Source organism: Carassius auratus, chromosome 2 (assembly GCF_003368295.1).
Source record: "Carassius auratus strain Wakin chromosome 2, ASM336829v1, whole genome shotgun sequence".
Taxonomy (NCBI): Eukaryota; Metazoa; Chordata; class Actinopteri; order Cypriniformes; family Cyprinidae; genus Carassius; species Carassius auratus.
Window position 1 is genome coordinate 27,102,382 of NC_039244.1, and position 23,268 is coordinate 27,125,649.

A 23,268-nucleotide genomic window follows, 5' to 3' on the forward strand; every position below is an offset into this window, starting at 1 on the left:
ATATAACTGTGGCGAGTGGGGCGGGGCCGAGAGGCGTGGGAACGAGGAGTGAGGCCAGGTGTAGTGATTGAAGATGAGCTACACCTGCGCCCCACCGCCGGTATCGAGTCCCACGCAGGAGATGGAAGGATATAAAACTGGAGCGACGACCGTGAAGGACGAGAGAGGACCAGGCCTGGGAAATTATTTTATGTTTTGGTTTTTATTTGCACGCACCAGTCGTCCGCGAGGGGCTGGTGCGCTGTTTTGTATTTATTTTTGAATATTAAAGTATTTTGATTGTGCGCCAGTTCCCGCCTCCTTCTTCCGGATGAATATGGAGCTTATATCGTTACAATAACCTATTCATAATTTGAATAAAAGCTTTATTTTTCATGCAGCTAAGTACACAGCAAAGTTTCAAGAGTACAACCGTAATAAAAAAAAAGTGACTGCATACTAGTGCTAATAGCATACAGACTGAACTTTTCAAATAGTTACATTTAAAAATATAGATATTTTGTAAAATGTTTAAATTCACTACATTATTATTTAGATATACATTAGCACTTGGTTATTCAATATAAATCATTTTGTCATTAAACATTCCCAACTACTACTACTGTATATTGTGGTGCATACTGTTACAAGAATGTAAAATTACTAATATTTTGGTCATATTGTCTACAGAGATGGAGAACAAGTCTCATTACACTCTAGACTGAGAAAGAGCACACAGCTTCTGAACATTAAGTGTTTCACGTATGTAAGGTTTAAATGGCATGTTTCAAAGGAATACCATGTTTTATCAGCAGAACAAATGTTTGCACCATGCTTGCTTCCAGATTTGTTTGGGTTTTTCACACCACTTCATGTAGTTCAGCACTTGTGCAATGACATAATGCATAATCCCACGCAGTGATGTGATTTAGTGCAAGAGTGCGCCTTCCAGAAACATCCAAGCCAACCCAAACTCTCACTGGCACTCGGGCAGAACAGCTCGGATGAGATAATTAGCTCTCGCAGAGCAACTTCCAGCACAGATTACTACAGAGTCCAGTCAAGGATGTGCTAAATCCCCCATTTAATTCATCTAAAATACAAACAAAGATAATTAACCAATCTGGAGGGAAAGTGAAACTTCACGGTGGAAAGAAATGAAGCATGAAAGCAATCCCACTTGAGCAAACAAAAATATCAATGTGCTCCGTCCAATTAATTGGAAAGAAGAATTGATGCTGATAAAATGAAAAGTTCTACATCAGGGACATTGTAAAGTTAGAAAGCTTTACACATGCAGGTGTGCTTTAATAAGGTCACAGACAGCTGGGAAATGCATTGTTAAATACAAATGCTGCACAGAACAAAATACTACATTTTTTATATGCTCACAATATATACAGGTCTTTTCATATCTGTGATTTAAAGGACAAATAAATGCCAAGTCACTTGCATTTCAAAATATGACCTATTACATAGGCTAAATATACCCTTTTTGTGTGGGTCTTTTTTTTTTTTTTTTTTTTTTGGCTGAATTTGGTTTTAAATGAAATTTTTGTTTACTTATCTAATTTAAATGGGGGGGGGGGCAGAAACAACCGTTTTGAGTGTTCTTGTGATGCTTAGACTCTCAGTCGGTCGTTGTGTGTTAGTGATGTTGACTGAACACTCACCTCCATAGTTGTCAAGTTACAGCGGTGGGTTCCTGCAAACCAGCCGCTGCTGGAGCACTGGTCAATGTCCACATCCTGCAGATCAACATCCACACGTACGACTCCTCTACACCACCACAGAAGACAGAGAGAGAGAGAGAGTTTCGTGTAAATGGAAATGTGAGTTTTCTATTGCACATTGAAGTGCTTGCAAAAACCAAAGAATAGAATCAACATTTTTAGCACCTAAACTCTGGAACAATCTACCTAGCGTTGTTTGGGAGGCAGACAGTTTAAATCTAGATTAAAGACCCATCTCTTTAACCTGGCATACACATACTCACTTCATCATAAGAAGAATGGCATCTACGCTAATATTAGTCTGTTTTATTATTATTCTGAGGTCAGCGTAGTCATCCAGATCAAGATCAGATGGGGGTTTTAGCACCTAGAGAGGACGTCTACAGCCCTGAAGACCATGACAACTAGATGAGTCCTAGAGACACTTTTTGCCAAGTTCGATGTGTTCCTAGGTCAACATATTTTGTTGACCCTGGAACAACATTTTACTCCAAAAATATATTCTTAACCATATCCCTACACCTAAACCTAACGTTAACCATGAGTAATCCCTAAAATCAGAGGAAATGATAGATGAATGACACTGATGTACAAGCACCAAACACTGATTTTAAGCGTAAACTTCACAAAATCTAAAAACTGGTTCTTCAAATCTGATTGGTTAATCACAATGTTGTTCCAGGGTCAACAACGATGTTGTCCCAGGAACATGTCTCACTTGGTAAAATCAGGTTAGGCAGTTCTAGAGACAGATCTCCTGTGAAGTAGAGCTTAGATCGAGCCAAACAAATCAAGCCCGACCCTACCCGAGCCCGAGCACGTTGTGTCCTAGCCCAGCCCGGTCTGACACGTTCACCTTAATTATGAGCCGAGCCCGATTTAAACCCGACCATTTTTAATATGTGGGCCGTTATAACCAAGGGTGGCTCCAGATTTTATTTTTATTTTTTACCGCAGGTGCTGCTGTGCTAGATCATTTAAGCTACGGGGGAGCTGCACAGTTATATTATATATGTGAAGACCATATGGGTGCCGCATTTAATGCACGAGACAAAGCCAACACATATGTTGTCTCTCCCCACGACTAGTTTAAAATGTTTCCATACCTCCGATTTTCCTCCAAACTTGCTCAAAGATAATTCTCCTGTTTTAATTTTTTTCTTTGCTTCTTCAAGCTCCATGTTGCACTTAATCTACTGAACAGTACAGCATGCACAGCAGGTGTGATGCGTCACACATGCGAGACTGCGAGTGTATGACACATGACGTGCTTTATCAAGGGCCCGACCCGACCCGGCCCGAGGACGAGGACGAGGACGAGGACGAGAATCTAAGCTCTACTGTGAAGACCTCGTCAGCCTTCGGATCAAGACCACGAGTCCTCTGCTCAATCTGACCTGAGTTGCAGCCTTGAATTAAAGCACACTATATTGGTTTCATCTGGACGGAAGGGTACTGACCCGCTGACTGAGCCTGGTTTCTCCCAAGGTTTTTATTTTTTCAATTTTTTTATTTTTAATCTGTCACTGATGGAGTTTAAATCACCTTTGGCTTGTTTAGTTGGGGACATAATTTCTGGCAACACTGTTAACTTGACTGCACAGACACTATTGGAAGAGAACTGAACTGAGCTGATAAACTGTTTACTATTGTCCTCTTGCATTAACAGCACACATTTTTCCTGTTTAACACTGTAAAGCTGCTTTGACACAATCTATATTGTATAAAGCGCTGCATATTTTTTTTTTACTAAAGCTACTATTCTTACTATTAATCTAATCTAAAAGCCTAAAATACATGGCATGCCTCAAGTATATTTGTAAAAGCTAATATAATACCAATATTTGCATTATTTCATGTTAAACTAATATATTTTTATGTCACTTTGAACTTGTAACAGACAAAATTTGCCATGTCTTTGTAATATTTACTAAATTTACAGAAAATTTTCAAAGTAATATTTCAAATTTAACATTTTCAAAGCAAATCCTACATATTTTGTGTGTGTCTGTGTACCATAAATAAATTATCTTAATCATAATAAATATCTTAATTTAATACAAATTGCATTAGCTTTTTACCACACAGAGGAACGGAGCTGAAGTGACAAATATGGTTTGAAATCAAAATAAACATTTCATAGAACAATTACTGCATAATTACAATTGCAGGATACAGTGAATGTTTTTTTTTTTTTTACAGTTTATGCTACATTTTCTTTCTTTTTTCAGATATCCTTAAGAATGTGCTTTATTTGAGAGCATATACTGTACATTAACTGATAATGTTTATTGTTTATTGTTTATTGTTAATTTGGATCCCCATTAGCTTCCACAAAGTGGTTGCTAATCTTCCTGGGGTCCACAGAGTTGCACAATACAAAAAAATCATTCAAACAAATAAAATAATAACAAAAATACAATTGCTAATCCAGTCACATCACAAAACTATACCCAAACATATTAATAGTAGCAGCACAAGCAGAAGTACGTCTATACCTTTAACAACATGTTTACACAATTTCTTTTAAACACATGTGTTGAATTACTTTTACGTATATTTATAGGAACAACAATGTAATCCGATTACCTCAACAAATTACATCTGAAGTCATATTTATGGGTAAGATTAAGTATAAATAGGTGTATGACATAATTGTAGGTTGCCACTTTTTGAACCTAAATATTTGGTTTTGTTTTCAATCTCTATTAACCGAGACCTGGTGTCCTCTAGGACAAATCATATTTTTTAATCATATTTAATGTAAAAAAGAAAACTTTTTTTTCTATGTTCTCAGGAGGATTCATTCCTCAGAAAAGCAATGCAGAATGGTCAACATGTATACAAAACAAACCTTCATGCATCCAATCATTTCTGCAGTTTTACTTCTAATAATGAGCTGAGTGCTGTACTTTGCCATGTCTTTTCAATTGTTCTTCTTCAGAGAATGAGAAAGCCCTCATAAGACTGAACACAGAGTCTAACAAGAAAAGTGTTTTATAACCTATGCATGGCCATATTCAGTCTGATTTGTAAATGCTGCTGTATAATTATTTAATAATTAAATTATTGTATAATGTAAGTTCTCGTAAGAGTTCTTGCTTTCCAACTCGGAGGGGAAAGCTTGTCCTCCGGTTCATTATGTGAAAATGAAAGCCATTGGCTGTTACTCCAGATAGAGGTCCATTAGAGGGGCTTATCTTTCACTGTCCCATAAGGGATGTTATCTGAGACCCGCGGACCATGCTGTTTCATATAGACTCCATGTTCTCTCACAATCTTTGCTGCTCTTTTATATCACACAGATGATGGTGTCTGTTATAAAGGCACAGTGTAACATAAAACTAACTATGTTCCTGTTGAAGTTAATGAAGAACCAAATCAGTCTCCACCATCTAATTCAACTAACCCTAGAATCAATCCATTGCTGTAAATGAACCTCTCCTTTCCGTTTCCTGCCTGACAACAACAGCACGAGGGAACAGAGCTGAAGAGTCTGTGGCGTGAAAGGAAAGGAAAGGAAGCACCACATTTCTGTTGCTCAAACAGTATTGCATGGTATGGAAGCTTGTTTCCACCAGGTAGTTGCAACTTTTTATCTCAAAATTATGAGATATAAAATTGCAAGTGCGTGCTATAAAGTCAGAATTAATCCACCAGCTCTTTAGTCACAGTAATATTTCTACTAATTCTTCTTGTTATCCATGAATTTTCAAATGTACTGTTTTACAAGAAAGGCTGAAAAATAGTACTTTATTTATTTATTTATTCAGATGTCAATTGAAGTTATTTATTTGCAGTCCTTAATAGAAAAATAAGTTTCAATGGTTGGATGTTATACTCAATTAATTTCTGACTTCTGATAGAAGTTGAATGTTGTGCCGGCTTAAAGATGATTATTTATTGGATATTAAAACACAAATTCAGTTTCAGTTTGATATTTGCTTGATAAATAACACATTTTTGACAGATTCCTAAAATATTTTTGTGTTTTCTCATGACAGGTGGTCTTAACACACACACATACACAAACACACACACACACACAGTCATCAAGTTAGATATACTTCTTTTCAGGGATGCTCTAAATGTCATAAGTCTAATAAATGCAGTTCTTTTGAAATCATTAAAATTATTTGTTGATTAAATTTATGAAGCCTTAGTGAGAGTCTTAAAAAATCTGAACAAACCTACAGATTTCAAACTTTTATATAAATATTATTATTCATTTTTTTGGTGTAATTGTGAACAATATATGTGCTTGCTCTTCTGAAACATTGACAACAGTTTCACGCTGCTGGCTTTAATTAAAGTTTTCATTCCTATGAACGGATGCATCATGGTTCTGTTGCTTTTACTCAAAAAATCCATTTTATCAGAAGACAGAGAGTTCCCTTTTTTGATTTCCTTTTTTGAGTCTGGATCCGCTGGGACTGTTATTTGCATGCGCCCCCAAATTATTCCTCTCTGCTCATTTCTTTTTCGACTCCAGCAAAGGCCCAAAGGCAAAAGTCATCTGTCTGCTGAGATGTGAAACAAACACCTGCAGACAGCTGGAGCTGCCAGGGCTCTCTCTTATCTTTAGGCAGAGAAAATGGAGCATGAGCGTGACGGAGAGAGAGAAGGAGAGAGTCACAGAAAAATGAGACACCGCGAAATGGTAGAATTATCTGCTCAGCACACTCCTCTTTCAAGTCGAGGGATGTTAACAATGTTTACAATCCTGTTCTCAAACTCTATTACAATGTATTGATGACCAAAAGTATAAATAACTTACATAAGGATAAAAATAACATACGGCAAGAAAAATGAGAACAGCAATCATAGGGTTTCACACTAAGACAGCATGACAAACCAATATCTACTGTGACATGATGCATCCTGCAAGCAACAAAGCTCCAAATAAGAGCACTTTGCTTGCAATTTACAAAACTATGTCACATTTCACTGACAATAATAACAATTTATAACATATAACAATGCATTTCCAGACAAATGTGTTCAACAGCCCCAATTAGCTTTATTTCTTTATTTCAGAGGCTTGAAAATCCTGAATGTTGAGGGATTGGAAATCCTCCCAGATTGTTCAGTCATTAAAACTTTGTACTTGATCTCATTAATCTGGAGGTTCGTGAGCTCAATCAGTGAGGCCCATGACTTGTCATAAACAGAAATAAAAAAAAACCTTTGCTAATTGAAAGAAAACAGGTTGACAAAAAGATTGAATAAAAAATATTTGGTGATAATATAGCATAATAAGAAATTATTTTTGACCAGGAACCCCAAATTAGGTAATGCATTTTTAGTCCCGCATAAAACTTAAAGTTGTTTAAAAATGCATCATTTACTCAACCTCATGTTGTTCTAAGCCATTGAGACTTCTGCAACACAAATAAATATACTGAATTCATGCATCATGTCTTACTGTTTGAAAAAACATGAAACTGAATTTTTGGTGTGAACTTTTAAAGCTTACATATAAGAGATTTAACAGGTTTTGTCAAGCAGCTGCATGCATGTTCAGCTGAATGTTTTGTTCCAGGAGGGTCAGCACACTTTTTCCAAGGAGACAAAAATATAGTTTGAGAAGGCGTTGTTGTTGTTTTTTCTTTCAGTTTGATGGACAGCAATGAACCCCTCATGTCTGGCGCTAAACTGAAATATCCACCACTGATGCATGCCAATTCATGCAACAGACCAATAATAAAACAGTGCTAACTGTATAAGGCTAAGTATGCTATAAAGACCTTCTGTAAAACACTTTAAGGCAGATTCGTTTGCTTCATTGGCTTTGTAAGTGATGTAATGCGTTTCTAAATAATAAAACAAAGGGAATGAAACTGCACACTGTATTCATTTACTTACTTTTATGTTGGTTCAACAATGTACACTTATCATTAATGATGTCATGAAAGTAGTGATGTAATAATTTTACTGATTTCAGATTATTGCTGTAAATAACGAAAATGGCATGTAATGAATTCTTTGCTATTTTAGTTCTACGTTGTTCTGCTTTATTTTCAGATGTCCTCTGGGATTCAACACTCTTAAAAATAAAGGTTCTTTATTGGCATTGATGGTTCCATGAGAACCCTTTAACATCCAATGAACTTTTCCATTCAACAAAAATGTATTTGTGGTGCAAAAATGTCAGATTAAGAAAAAAATATGTTGAGAACTGTTTACTGTAACCAAAAATTGGTTACTGTAACCAAAAACTTCAAAAACATAAACATAATGTATAAACATACATTTATGAATAAATATATAATACTGTATGTTAACTTGCTTTTTTCCCTCAAGAGGATGATTTAACAAGAATCCATGCATCCAAACACAGGTCGGGAGCTGTAGTTGCAGACAACTTTGCTATGCTTTTTGTGAATTTTTAATTCTTTTTAATTCTTTGATGAAGTTTTCCTTAAAGGCTGCCCTCTGAACAGAATCTCCAGTCTCATGAGGTGATATGTTATATGCTTTGCTAACATCGGTTTACCACACCACCATTCAAATGGATCATTTTGATTTCATTGCATAGATCACATCTGGAAGAAAACCATTACAGCTGCAATAATGCAGAGTTCTGGAAAATTCCCAAAATTCTAAATGTGTTCAAGTAACCAGTGCAGCCAGCAGCTTTTCTCATTTATTTATGGCTTGATTGATTTTAAAAAAAATACCCAGAGATACTAGGGATCTCTGGGTGATACCTAGCAATTTAGCACATTAACATTCACATTACTGTGCTGACAGAAAACCAGCATTCTGTCTGTGCATACACTGAGTCCTAACAAGTGTTCAAGAGTCTTTATCTCCAATAAAAATATATTTATGGCATTGCATTCGGTGACAAAATATCAGGCAAGTGGCATCTGCAAGCAAATGCTGCCAAGCCATCTTGGCAGTGACTTTTAACCAACTGGTATCACAGCTTCCTCTGAATGCATGAAGTGAGTTTCCGTCATGAGTCCAAGCAGATAACCACAGTTCAACTATGAGTGTCTAAATATGTATTGCATTAATTTTAAACAATATATATGATTCCAACATTAAAGACCTCGTGAAATGTTCTACTTAAAAAGTGTGCTTGTCCTGACCTTTTTGAAGTGCATCCAACTTGACATGTTATCTGATGACATAGACATTTAAATACTTTTAATCAGATTGGTTAGTTATAACCATAACTCAGTACACTACACTGTACACTGACAGTAAACGTCCAGATTATTTCATAACCTCATATATTAGAATAAGTTTGGACAATTCTTGCCTCAATATTCAACGATATATTCATACCATCATCATATTTTTGCTATTTTTAAACAATTGAATCACACTAGAAGGATACATTTAGACAAGAGTCAATTAAATAATGAACTGATTTTAAATAAAACAAAAGTATTTAGATGCTAGGTTGGACATGTTTTAAATCTTATGAATGCATACAATTCATTCATTTCAATATTTGATGCATTTCTTTTATAAATTGCTTTATGTTTCATTATTGTTTCTCTGATTAAATATAGCTGCTTTTAGAAAAGACTCATTAATGTTGTGACAACTTACCCCACATAACAGGTCCGCACGTGTTCAGTGAACTCCAGGAGCCATTTTAATCTCATGGAAATGTTTATAGGTTTTTGTAGCCAAATCTTTAAGAAGTATACCAACAGAAACTGACTTTTACAAATAATTCTTAGAAATGTGAATTGGAGTATGAGTAAGTGACAACCTGCCCCGTTCAATCCTATGACCTCGCATTAAACATATAAGCTACTGTCGTGAGTACCAATACATAACTGTGTGTTAGCAGCAGGGACAGTGCATATAAAACACACTGTATGTGTTGAAACTAAAACCTGCTTGTCTTACATCAACATGAATTCGGAGTTTGTGGGACACAAAATCTAACTCGTTGTTCAGTCTGTTGATGTTGATGTGACTTCTACTGAAGTTTATAACGAGTGTCTTACCTAAACTCCGGCGCAGTGTGATTCTTCAGACCATAGAAACCCGCGGAGAGCGTCAGCAGCCAGTGGGGCACAAACCTGCCGTGCTCGCACTCGAGAAAGGGCGCAGACCACTTGACACGACTCCTGTCCTGCGCTGCTGGAAACCCTCGACTGTTGGCCAGCCTCTGGGGTCTCTTTCGGTCCCGAAACTCGTTGTACCAGTCAGACTCGGGCGTCCTGTGTTTAAGGCGATGGCGCGCGGTGTTGGACAGATCTTGGAGCACTATGCGCTCCTCGCCTCTGGTCGCCTGAAGGAACACCTGCGGACCGGGCGCCTCGGGAGACTCCGTGTGAAATGTGAGCACCGCCCGGTGGATTTTAGGATTCCCTTCCAACATACTCGTCACGAGCGCGTGGTACCACTGGACATCCCTCCTCGGATGCTGCTCCCTGGAGCTGTTGGACTGCAGGAGCGTGTTTAGGATGTTGGTGGCGTGCGTCATGGTGTCGAGGACGCCGTGGAGGGAGGAGTGCGAGGCGGCGTGAGCTCCACCGCGGAGACTGCTCAGCTCGTACCGCCGAGAGCAGCTGACATGCTCCAGGGTGGACGAGTCCCCCGTGTGCAGGAAAGCGGTGACCACCCGAGGCAGATCCTCCTCGAGCTTATGCGCCACGGCCGTCCGCTCGGTGCTGGAGACGGTCGGCTGCTGGTGCATCGTCTCCCCGGTGCTGTAAACCGGGTATTTAGCCTTGATTTCGGGATCCTTGTCATTTTCAGACCATTCCACGTAGCCGTAATTCGATCCCTTCGCAATTCCAATTAGCAGAAGAAGGTGGAGCAGGAACGCATCCATGCCTCGACGCCAGCGAGGAGCGTGAACATTCTCCATCGACATTCACTTCATGAGTGCGTCCATTCCTCAGCTCAACGTAAACAGACGTGCGTTCTCAAAACTTACTCAACTCTAATGGTTCATTCGGAATAATAACTCACACACCGACCACAACACCCACATCTGTGGATCTGACGCGATCTTTGAGAAGAGACTGTGGCGAATATCTAGCGCATCGTTTCTGCGGTGGTTCCTGTGGCGCTCGCTGCTCTCATCAGTAACGAATGCTGCTCGGAGTCGGAGCTGGCGGGGGGCTGATTGTTTCCAAAAGCATCTTTCCCTCGTTACTGTACTGGAGACTCGTGAATGGCCATCGCTGCTGTCAGTCTTGTGCACTTGGGTGGAGTGAAGAGACACAAGGGATGCTGGTACGGCATGAGCTCATGGGCATATGAAGCAATCCTTGTCCATTCTTCTCCTCCATAATCTCGTAATATTAAAAATTCATTACATTTTTACATTAAAAGGGAAACATTAAACCTGCACTGTAAAAAATATCAGAAAATGGACAGCAAAAACGTGTTAATTATTAATAGTTTCTTTACAGTTTATAATAGAAATGTACATGGTATCATGTAGTTTTTCTAAATTATTATAATTGCTTTAAGCCCTTATTGTGTTTTTGTATTCACTGCCATTGCTGCTGATGGTCATCAATATGCTGGATGAGCAGAAAAAGTCATGTGGTTATAACAGGATACATTTACAGTACAATATTAAAATAAAAAGTACAAACGGCCTTATATGAGCCTTATTATTTATTCTCTATTTTTCTTATCTGTTATGTGCATTAAGATGTTTATGTGGCATTTTATGTTGTCTGCTGCATAGCGCTTTATACAAACACAGATTATTCCAAAGCAGCTTCACAAGAAAAAAATAACAATGTTAATGTCTTATATATTCATCAGTTATTAAACAAATTCAATTTTAGCTGCAAGGCACATCACATAAGTGTCATTGTTCAGCTCAGTTCTCAAATCATTGCTCCATCCATGATATTGTCATCTTGTCTGAATCAGGAGAGAAATATGCACATTTCAATCACTGTTTACAAGCGAAGGCGTTCTAAAAACAGCTCTAAACAAACAATTCAGTGGTTTTGATGTAGACTCGAGTGCTGTGATGCTTTTATCAGCTGTTTGGACTCTGATTCTGACGGCACCCATTCACTGCAGAGGATCCATTGGTGAGCAAGTGATGCAATGCTACATTTCTCCAAACCTGATCTGGATTTCCTTATGGGCCATCAAAAGACATCCCTACAAGGACAGTAAAACCTGAAATCATTTATTGCCAGGAGCAGTAAGTGATCCCCTTGAGGAAAACAGCTTATTAGACACTAAACAATCTCTTCATAGAAAATATCACTGGCTCAGAATAAAAGAAACAGAAGTCATATATTATTAATGCGAATCTAGTACATGCTTAGTACTGCAGTTTTGTTTTTCAGCACATTATGACACTTATTTGAGACTGGCATTTCACCAACACCAAAAAAATGGAAAGGGAATATAACTTAACAAATTACACTTTAATGTTTTGTATACATCTTAAATAAACCGAAATTTACTTTGTTGTTTAAATTTACTTTATTTAGGAACATAAAACCTCATTGAAACCAAACATTTGAGAAACTAACCTCGGAGGTGTTGTTGAGGGGGAAAAAATGTCTAAATCAGTTTATTGCTACTAAATATTTGAATGTTAAAGTTGCTTTGCAATGGTTTTTATCGTAAAAAGCGCTATACAAATAAACTTGAATTGCAAACCAAAACAGAAACACAACAATCTACATTACCACAAACAGGATAAACATCAAACATGCATTATTTACAATTGGATTAATTTAGGAAATAACTTCAGCTACACGTGTAATAAACAAGTGCCGGGGATTGAACCCAAACTTTCTCACTTGCACCCACATACCGATGCGCCAAGCCCCGCCAGCGGTGACACCCATTGTGTGCGCGCCCGATGACGTCATGGCGAGTGTCGTCATCAGCAGCACTACCGAAGTGGACGCGAGAAGAGTTCGATTCATTCAACGAGCTGAAAGAATCCAACATGGCAGGACGGGAGCGCAAACAAACGGACACGGATAAAGGGATTGTGGTTTGTGCGCTTGCAAATAAATTAAAAGCATCGCAGATGAAGTTAGTGTGAAACCAAAGCTGGAGGATTGTGCTTCATTGTAAACTTTGTCCACACTGTAAAAGTAGCCAACACGGAGTTGCAACTTTGCAACACGTGAAGAAAAAAAAAATGCATGTATGTTTCATCTCAGCTGTGCTTTGCAGATCCCGGATGACTGGCCCGGTTACCCGCTCGCCCTGTTCACCTCACCCGAGCATTACTGCGACGACCTGGACTGCGTCTACATCCCACACGGAGTCATCATGGACAGGTACTGCGAATGAAATGAAAGAGTCATCTAACCTCCTTCTGGTGACGACCACCGACCACCGTGCACACCGATCAAACCATTCTGCTAGTGCTGTCTTAAGTCAGATTTTAGATCTCAGACTTTTGGACCCCACTGCATATGAACAAATGAAAGTGAATATTTTAATATTTTCATTGAATTCGAGTTTATTTGTATGTTGCTTTTCAAAATACAAATCATTGCAGAGCAGCTTTACAGAAAATGTCTATGATATATTTAGATAGCTTATCAGTGCTGCCTGTCAGTTTATGTACATAAGACAGAAATGTAGTAAAAATCAATTAAAGACATAATCAAACAGATGATGAGCACTATTATCAGTATTTATTATACTTTACAATATATATTAATATAAACCAACTTTATTTTGTGCTGTATGTTCATATTATATTTTTGTAAACATTTCAGCAATGCATTTGAATTTGTAAGGATTGTCCTTTTTATTTTAAATATTTAGAACTAAAGTGATTTACAGCATAGTGCCTGATTTATACTGAAATCAATGTTTCGTAATGGATCTTGTCAAGTAGTTTGGAGGTTAACGTCTTTTTATTTTTATGCAAGCAAAATTTTTCTTAAAATTGTGTAAGAAATTGATTATGTGAGCGATGCAATTAGTTGCCTTTCATTCTGAAAGGTAAATCAGAATTAATTTGCATGTGGATTCCTTTTTGTAATTACACCACAATTATTGCTGACTTTGGATAAGTGTTTGTTTGTTAACTTGTCATTTTTAGTCGATTGCACACACTTTATCATGAGGATTTTTTTCCCATTGTAATCTTTATTTGTGCCAGCAGGTTCTGTTGGATCTGGACAGCATATAATGTCTTTGTTCTGGACAGTTAGATGAAATCTCTACAACTTTACCATAAGGTTCCCTTAGTTAATGTATTAACTAACGTGAACAAACAATATTTTTGTTACAATATTGATTAATGTTATTTAAATGAAAATACAGTCGCTCATTGTTAGTTCATGTTAATTCACAGTGCATTGACTAATGTTAACAAGTACATCTTTTGATTTTAATAAATGTTGAAATTAACGTTAACTAAGATGAATAAATGCTGTAGAAGTATTCTTCATGTTAGCTTTAGTAGTTAACTAATGAACCTTATTGTAAAGTGTTACCAAAATCCCACAGAAAAAGAGTTTATTATCTTAATAATCATAATGGCACCTGTGTGTTCTAAAATAATATTTTTGTCATTTTTTGATGGAAAATTCCTATTAGTATCAGGCATGGTTCAAATAAGGACTATATGAGCAGTAATGACAACGAAGCATGTAGATTTTTTTTTTTTTCTTTTTGAACAATTCCATATGATAAATGAACTCTTAGACTGTGTTGTGCTGTCATTGTTTTTTTTTTCCAGGACAGAGAGACTGGCCAGAAACATCATGGATGATCTTGGCGATCATGACATCGTGGTGCTGTGTGTGCTGAAGGGAGGTTATCAGTTCTGCGCTGACCTGGTGGACTGCATCAAAGTCCTGTGCCGACACTCCAACAAGACCCTTCCCATGAGGGTGGACTTCATCCGGCTCAAGAGCTACCTGGTGAGCACGCCTGGAGTTTAGCGTTTCTGAGACTTTGTCCCATAGATGTCTTTTATCCATTTTCCTCAGAATCAGAATGCAGAGCAAATTGAAACTGATTTTCCTAAAATGCTAAAACAGCATGAAACCGCTTCGATCATGTGATGCATCACAAGTTTCTTTCACACTCGTACACTTTTTTTTTTTTTTTTTTTTTACAAATGCCACTTTGTTTGTGATTTGCTCTGCATTCTTTCATGATCATAACAAGTTTTGGCTTTCCTGCATGTAAATTGCAGCCAGACATGCAACCAAACCTGATTGAGAAATATTTCTGATTATTATCAGTGTTTATAACCAGATGGGCGGCTTTATATTTTTGAGGAAACAATGATGATACAGGTTTTTTAAGTTCCTTTGATTAATAGCAAGTTCAAAAGGAATAATAACTCCCTAAAGTGTCTGCAAAGGCCTAGAGTAAAATAGTAGCCTATATAATATATATACATACTGTATATATAAGTAAAATATATACAAAATCATAGCTAGGAGAAAAAAAGGTAAATTCACTAAGTGGCTTTATGTCAGTTTCAGTGGAGTTGTTCTGATCAATGAACTGCAGCTGCTGTTGTTGTTGTTGTTGTTGTTGTTTGTTGTTGTTGTTGTTGTCTGTATTTCATGGTTTTAGTCACCAGAGGGCGTCGTGACTGTATGTTTGTCATGCTCTGTGTCTCATCTCAGCTTCAGAGTTTGTGAAGTCGGTTGATTTCCATATAATCTAAGTCACTCTGTCTGGAAGCATCCACTTAATAATGTGATGATAATAATAGTTTTGATACAAGCTTGAACTAATATCTGGGCTCATTTGTAGTAGACGGTAAGTCTTCACAGATGTATTGGTTCAAGTTAATATGTACTTAATCTCATTTTTTCCTTTGTATTTTCCCCTTACAATGAAACCGTGAAATATAATACTTGATTTCACTCCAGAATGACCATTCAACTCAAGATCTTCACATAGAAGGAGCCGAGAACCTGTCTGTGCTGAGTGGAAAGGTAAAGACATGAAACCTGGCCATATAATGTCAATATGCAACAAAAATAATAATAATAATAATACTTTTGGACTTTGTGGTGAAATGTGACCTGGACATGTTTTTTGAGATTCTCCTTTTGAATTGCATTTAAATTAACTAGTCATAAATCGTTATTTAGGAGCACTGTGAGAGAATGTCATTTTTCTCTCTTGTGTTCTTGGAACGTTTTTTGAAAGGTAAATGCTTAAAGTTGACTCATCTGTTTCTGTGTAACACACCGTGTTACAGGTCAAAGGTTCGCAAGCAAGACATGCGAAAGACACACACAGGGACACAAACAAATACACACACACCATAGCATTCCATTCATATCATTTCTGTAGACATATCCATCAACTATTTTTATTTGACTTCAACACTATTATCAAGAGACAGTAACGAAGCAAAACAAATAAAAAAAGTCGTTGTGATGACTAATTTAAATATGCATCTCATTTTCTTTTTCTGTATTCTTTCACAAATGTTATCATGCCATTTTAGAAATTTCCCTTCATTAAAACCATTTTATAATAATTATACTGTTTTGTCTATATAATTGCATTAATTTAATTTAATGTTTCCTTAATTCTTAAATTTCTTTATTAACTCTAATTATAATGGATTTGAACCTTCTTCAGTTCCTGGTTAAGTGCGGTGCTTCTGAAAATGTGTGAGAGTCTGTGATGGTAAATTGATTGGTCAGCTGTGTTGCTGGGGTTATGGGATGTCCCAGCAGAGGTCAGGATTGGGATACACACACAGTTCTTCAGTAAAAAACCTTTTGTCTTTTTATCTTCTCCTGAATATGAATTCTCTCGGTTCTTAACTGGGAAATAAAGCAGTTTTTTTCTGTGTGTTTGGTGGTCTACACACAATAATAAATAGATTCTCTACACAATATCTGTGTGGTTTTGTTTTGTTTGTTTTCCTCCTGTCTAGCTCACGGGTAAATATAATGAAAACAGGAAACACTTTACCCCAAAAGAAGTTCTAGTCAATATATTTAAGCACAATTTGTGTTGTTGTTTGACTTATGAGAGTTATTTTAATGTTAGTATATTGTGAATATTGCGATGTTGATCTCTCCTGAGCGTTCAGTGTCTCATCTTTTTTGTGTTTCTTTCCATGTCCTGAAGAACGTCCTGATTGTGGAGGTACGTCTGCTGTCTGTCTGGATAAACTTTAATACTTTTAATATCCTTCCAGATAAACAAATGTCTTTCAGATGCTTTACTCTTCCGCTTACTGCCTCGCTCTCTCAATAAGCTTGAACAGTTCAGTCAATCATGTACCATTTTGTGGCTCGATTTATTCAAGCTGCATTCATTCCACGTCACTTAGAAGCAGGATTATTGTAGTTTTTGCAAACTTTTAATGATGCCATACATTCCCTACATTGAGCTTTGATTTGTTGTTAAATAATAAGTTAGCTTAACACATTTTATTTTTCTTTGTTAACAGTCTGATGCATCTACAAAAGTGCAAATGTAAAATATTAACGTTTCTCTAAAAATAAGGGACTACATTAAGTATATTATATTTGTATGTGTAAAAGTTCTATAATATGTAACCTGGACCACAAAACCATTCATAAGGGTACATTTGAGATTTCATTGAGATTCATCTCTGAATAAATCATCTTTCCATTGATGTATGGTTTGTTAGGATAGGAAAATATTTAGCCGAGATATAACTATTTGAAAATCTGGAATCTGATGTTGCAAAAAAATCTAAAAATTGAGGAAATCATCTTTAAAGTTGTCCAAATTAAGTTCTTAGCAATGCATATTACTAATCAAAATTAAGTTTGGATATATTTACGGTAGGAAATTTACTAAATATTTTCGTGGAACATGATCTTTACTTAATATCCTAATGATTTTTGGCATGAAAGAAAAATCGATAATTTTGACCCATACTGTGTTTTTTGGCTATTCCTACAAATATCCCCCAGAGACAGTGTCACATATAACACTGTACCTATATTCAACAACAATGCATTAAAATCAATCAAAACTGCAGTAAAGGCTCTTACAATGTTACAAAGGATATTTTTCCTAAATAAATGCTACTCTTTTGACCTTTGGATTCATCAAAGAATCCTGGAAAATTGTGACATTAAATATTAAGCAGCACAATTTTTTCAACAATGATAATATAATAGTAAATAACTGTGAAAATATCATTAATTTTTTTCTGTATTTTTGAACAAAATAAATGCAGCATTACAGAGACAAAAGATAATTTTTAATGTTTCAAAAACGTTAAAAAAAAGCTTGCTAAGCCCAAACTTTTGACCTGAATAACACAACATGATACGTTTTGCAATTATATAAATGAATTAAACTTGTTTTTTTCTATGGTTGAAAATATATAACAGTGTTTATTTGGTCTCTCTGGGATGTGATGATTTCACACAATGCCAAGACGACTTGGATCCTGTCATGTGGGCTTCATCTCGGTGTCCTTCTTCCCTCAGGCCATCGTGGACACTGGAAAGACCATGAAGACTCTGCTGGATCACGTCCAAGCCTTCGGCCCTAAGATGATCAAAGTAGCTGGGTGAGTCCAGACTGATAGACCAGTGCCTGTGTGTGTGTGTGTGTGTGGTCTGAGATGTGGAGATTTCTGATAAAGACTTGCACATGTTGAGTGTTATCTGGGCTTTGTTTTGTACCTGTCTCAGTTTGCTGGTGAAGCGGGTGCCCAGTGGGACAGGATATCTGCCAGACTGTAAGTCATGATTACATATACTACGTCCAAATATCTCTCAATAATAATGGAAATATAATATATGGGAACACTTTATTCTGAAGACCAGTTTTCACTATTAAGTTGCTTAATAATTAGTAACATATTGTCTGTTTATTGGTAATTATAAAGCACATATTAATGTCTTATTCTGCATGACCATATTTTAGATCCCTTAACTCTACCCCATACCTAACCTTAAAAACCACCTTACGAATTATAAATAAGCAGGAAATGATCAACTTATTGAGGCAAAAGTTGTAGTTAATAATGAGAATTGGACATTAAAATAAAGAGTGGCCTAATATACGTTTAACCCTACTGTATAATATTTTATACACAGTCGTCTAAATGAAGAATATGATCAAACTGCTTGAAAACCTGTACACAATCTCTTTCTTCTGATTAATAGTTTGGTCTTAGAGCAAGTAAAAGGCATTGTAGTATATGTATGAAGTAAATGTAAGAATATCTTATATACTGTAGACATATTTCAAGATAAACACCTTCAGTTTTTAGAAAAAATATGATCCATCAGGCAGTATCTCAATTGCATTGCATTGCATGTTTTGCATCAATAAAAAGAGATTTGAACATAAATATAAGCTTTTAATTATCTTAATAAGAGAGATATTACTGGGAGACGCAGAGAAACAACTGATATTTATATGCATTTTATGTAAAGGCTATAACATTGGAATTCATCTTAGTTTTTGTCCATAGAAATGTTTGCACCAAATTGCATATTTCTGAATCAAACTCTGTATAAAACTGAGGGGTTTTCCTCTTTGAATATGAGCTCAATATTATCACTATATGATACTACAAGAGCCATAAAAGCCTAGTGTATCAAATATTTAGCAAAAAGTTTTTTTTTTTTTTTTTAATACTGTTACATTAAAATAAAATAGACGATTTTTATTGACTAATATTTCATGGAAGGCTTTAGGGTTAAGAGCTCTCTTGCCTGATTTTTGTTTCTCACAAAATATTAACATTTCCATTTGATTCATGTGTGATATTTGTTCCAGATGTTGGATTTGAGATCCCTAATCGCTTTGTGGTTGGCTATGCCTTGGATTACAACGAATACTTCAGAGATCTCAACGTAAGATCAGCATTGTTAACTGTTGCACTGACTCAAATTGACATCTTGATCGGTTATTTCAGCCTATAAAAGTGTCCTCAAATCCTTCTGTCAAAGAGCATTTTAAAAGCTTGATGTGAGAATATCCCCCGAGGACACAACTGCTGTGAGATCATGCAGAACTTCTCTGTGAAGCGTAGATGATGTTTGCTAGAGCTGCAGTGACGTATATCTGACCCGAGCCTGTAATGTCTAGCCGAAGCGTGACATGACAGACAACATTAGCATTGGGAGAATTAGGGAAGAGCTAGTCACTCGGCAGCTGCACAGTTGTCCATTCGTCTCCATTTGGTGGGCCGCTTGCTAGGGGCAAGTGAGCTGTTGTGAAAAATGACACCCACTTCAGAGAACACCCTGGGCTGTTCAACTCAATTATCCAACAATCTCTCACATGCATAAATCATAGACACGACAGTAGCACCCTTCTGAAGTCTAGTGAGCTGCCTACACAGACATGATGTGTGCAGGCACGGTGCATCCTTGAGCAGAAAAAAGCCAATCAAACCGTCACATTGTGAAGTGTTATTACAGTGTAAAATAATGGTTTATTTGAAACTGTCATTTATTCCTGTGATGCGCAGCTGTCTTCAGTGTCACATGATCCTTCAGAAATCATTCTGATATGATGATTTGCTGCTCAAGAAACATTTTTCTTTTATTATTATCAATGTTGAAAACTGTTGCGCCTAATATTTTTGTGTAGAAAATGTGGTGTATTTTTCAGGATTCTCTGATAAACAAAGTTCAGAAGAACAGCTTTTAATTAAAACAGATTCTTTTGTAGAAATGGAAGTCATTGTTGCCACAAATTAATGCGTCGTCGCTAAATAAAAGTATTCATTTCTTTAACCAAAATGCATGAAATAAAATGGACAAAAATGCATAAAAAATAGGCCCCACATATATCTAAAAACCACATTATAATAAATTTTATATATATATATATATATATATATAGATAGATATATAGATAGATAGATAGATAGATAGATAGATAGATATAGATATGTATGTATGTATATGTTAATTTTGATCAACTTGATCTGTCCTTGCTGAATAAAAAAAAAAAGATAATAATAATTTTACAGTCCCCAAACTTTTTAAAAGATAATTGTAATTAAATCATAAAAATGCAAAAAACATTTAAAATAAAAATGAGCAAAATAACAACTTGGTAAAAAGAGTAATATTTTATTAATATAAATATTATATTTGTTTAACTGCATTTGATTTGACCATCAACTGACAACTTGTGTGTTAAATAATCTAAATATTACTGGGGGGGGGGGGGGGTCTTCGAAATATAAGGGGTTCAGTTAACAAAAAAAGTTTGGAATCTGTGAACTATCATATCAACACTGATAAAGTTCAGTTCTAATTAATTTTTTTAGACCGTTTTACAACGTTTTTTTTTTTTAATATATAATATAGGACATATTATAGGCATGTAAAGATTTCGATGCCCTCAGTTTTTATTTAGTGTATTTTCTGTTGACCTATCCTGTCAGATCCAGTTCAAGTTAACATTTTCAAATAACAATCGTGTGTGACACAGAATTGATGTCTGAAGAAACAAGTGCTCTGAGTCTGAATCAGTCATTTTCGGAGGCTTCTTTCACTCGAGAGATCTGCTTGGAATCTGCTGACATCTTTGTCAATGGATTTCTGTTTTCATCTTTGTACATGACTGCACTTGTGATGTGTTTTGGGTCCTATTGAATGTCTTCCTGTGATCCTTCTCTCGTTCTCACAGCACATCTGTGTGATCAGTGAACGAGGGAAACAGAAATACAAGATCTGAAGAGGATGATCTCACCCGGACATGAGGATCTGAAGATGTGTCTGTGGAGATCTGTGAAGTACCTGGTTACAACTGACTGAATACCACATGTTCCCGGTGCACACAGAAGGAAGCACAAATAGCTCATCGATAACATACTACTGTCTCTCTAATACATATGTGTTAGTATGCTATTTAGTCATTAAAGGGATAGTTGAACAAATGTTTCATTGGTTTGGAAGGGTTATGCATGAGGGCGAGTGAACTGTCCGTTTAAGACTAAGTGTGTCTCATTTTATAAAAGGCTGTCATTACAATGCAAATATGAATCGTCTTCCATTCAATAATGGAGAGCTGTTTACTTCTACTGTTAATTATAAATACTTCACTTTCAGTAATTCACCAGCAGAAGCTATAATATGTGAACTACAGCTTAAGCAATTGTTGGCCAACTTTTGTGGAAGTTTACATTTATGTGGCTGTTTAAACATTTTATAAAATTTCCATGTAACAGCATTAAAAATTTTATGCATGTGTATTTGTCAATTGTGTCATTTTTTTTTATTCCGTATTGAACAATATAGATGAAAGCCTGCTTGTTTGGTTATGGATTATTTGCTGTGGTACGGTTACTTCAGAAGACGACACACACACACACACACACACACACACACAATGGATGAAGTGGAGCAGAGTTTGCCTGGGTTTGTGTTATGTAACTGCGTCTGTTGCTCATTGTTTCTCTGCCCTGCTCGTCTGAATTATGTGTGTGTTTCTGTCAGATATAACGTCCAGTTTCAGGTGTACCTGTGGTGAAAATCATGCACCGCAGGAATGACAGTAATACCAGGTTCATATTTGTCACTTTACACTTTAGAAAACTCTGCTGTTGGCTTGACAAAGCATTAAAAAAGGCCTTGATGTTGAAAGCTTGTATAGACCTTACATGCTTTGACCCGCATAATCAGGTCTTTTTCATGTACAGGTCACCTTGGACTTTTTGTAAAATGATCTATGAAGTTATATTAGTCCCAGAAAACTTTAGTGAAATATATTTCCCCATATTTAACACTCTATCGGAGCTGAATTTTATGAATTCATGAATATGTTTGCCTATTGTCAAACTATTGCAGCATGAAAAATGTATTCTTTAGTTTATGAAAGTAAAATCAATGTTTTGTTCGAAAGCTTTTCAGAAATGTATTTGCTGTTTTTATTATATATATATATATATATATATATATATATATATATATATATATATATATATATATATATATATATATATTACAAATACATATATAGGGTTCATATATGTGTCGTTTTTATTTTTTATTTTAAATGTATATTTTTTATTTTAAATTTAATTTAATTAGATTCCATTTATTCCAATAGGTTAAATACTGGTAATTCTCACATTATATGTCCTTATACATTTCAAACAATTATATATTCATCCGAAATTTTTTATGAATGTTTAGAAAAATATTTATTTTTCAGCAGTTTTTTTGGGTGAGGTTCATGTTTGAATTTTTCAATTTAAGAAAAGGGGGAAATGCAGTAATAGTATGGTAACTCATGGTAAAGTTTTTTTTCACATTCACTTGAGTTGCTGATCAGATACAATTTAGTTTTAGTCTAAAAGAAAATTAAGTTACAATTTGCTGAGTTCGGTGGATGTAGCTTGAAAATGTCAGTCAAAAAAGGATTTGATTGTTTTGAGGAGAGCTTGTACGATAACAGTACTCTGTAATTATGGCAAGCCAACATAAACTCTAAAAATACTGGGTTATTTCAACCCGACTTTGGGTCAAATTTGGACTAACCCAACATTTGTAAGTAAAAATGTAACCCAATGGTTGGGTTAGTCCATATTTGACCCCAAAGTTGGGTTGAAACAACCCAGCATTTTTAGAGTGTAAAGGATTGTAATTTTGATGCTTAAAACAGGCCAGTGATTAGCAAGTGA

The 23,268-nt window shown here is 36.0% G+C and overlaps 2 protein-coding genes across 3 annotated transcripts in view; one reads left to right on the top strand and one right to left on the bottom strand.

Annotated features, from left to right (window-relative positions):
• The window catches only part of LOC113038786 (probable G-protein coupled receptor 158), a 41,493-nt gene extending 30,423 nt beyond the window's left edge, over nt 1-11,070 (bottom strand). Inside the window, exons 1-2 of the mRNA XM_026196443.1 lie at nt 9,686-11,070; nt 1,653-1,758 (exon numbers count right to left, since the gene is read on the bottom strand). Of these exons, the coding sequence (XP_026052228.1) occupies nt 1,653-1,758; nt 9,686-10,560 (981 nt within the window). The 5' untranslated portion in view covers nt 10,561-11,070. The remainder of the gene's footprint in view (nt 1-1,652; nt 1,759-9,685) is intronic.
• Nucleotides 11,071-12,522: 1,452 nt separating this feature from the next.
• On the top strand, nt 12,523-21,845 carry prtfdc1b (phosphoribosyl transferase domain containing 1b). 2 transcript variants are annotated; one of them, XM_026196457.1, is made up of 9 exons: nt 12,523-12,672; nt 12,858-12,964; nt 14,383-14,566; nt 15,536-15,601; nt 16,758-16,775; nt 18,101-18,183; nt 18,308-18,354; nt 19,404-19,480; nt 21,273-21,845. In XM_026196457.1, exons 1-9 carry the CDS (start codon nt 12,535-12,537, stop codon nt 21,318-21,320), a joined length of 768 nt encoding a protein of 255 aa, XP_026052242.1. In that variant the 5' UTR covers nt 12,523-12,534; the 3' UTR covers nt 21,321-21,845. The 2 variants fall into 2 exon arrangements, with proteins under 2 accessions (XP_026052242.1, XP_026052251.1); XM_026196466.1 differs by lacking the exon at nt 16,758-16,775.
• Nucleotides 21,846-23,268: the final 1,423 nt, after the last annotated feature.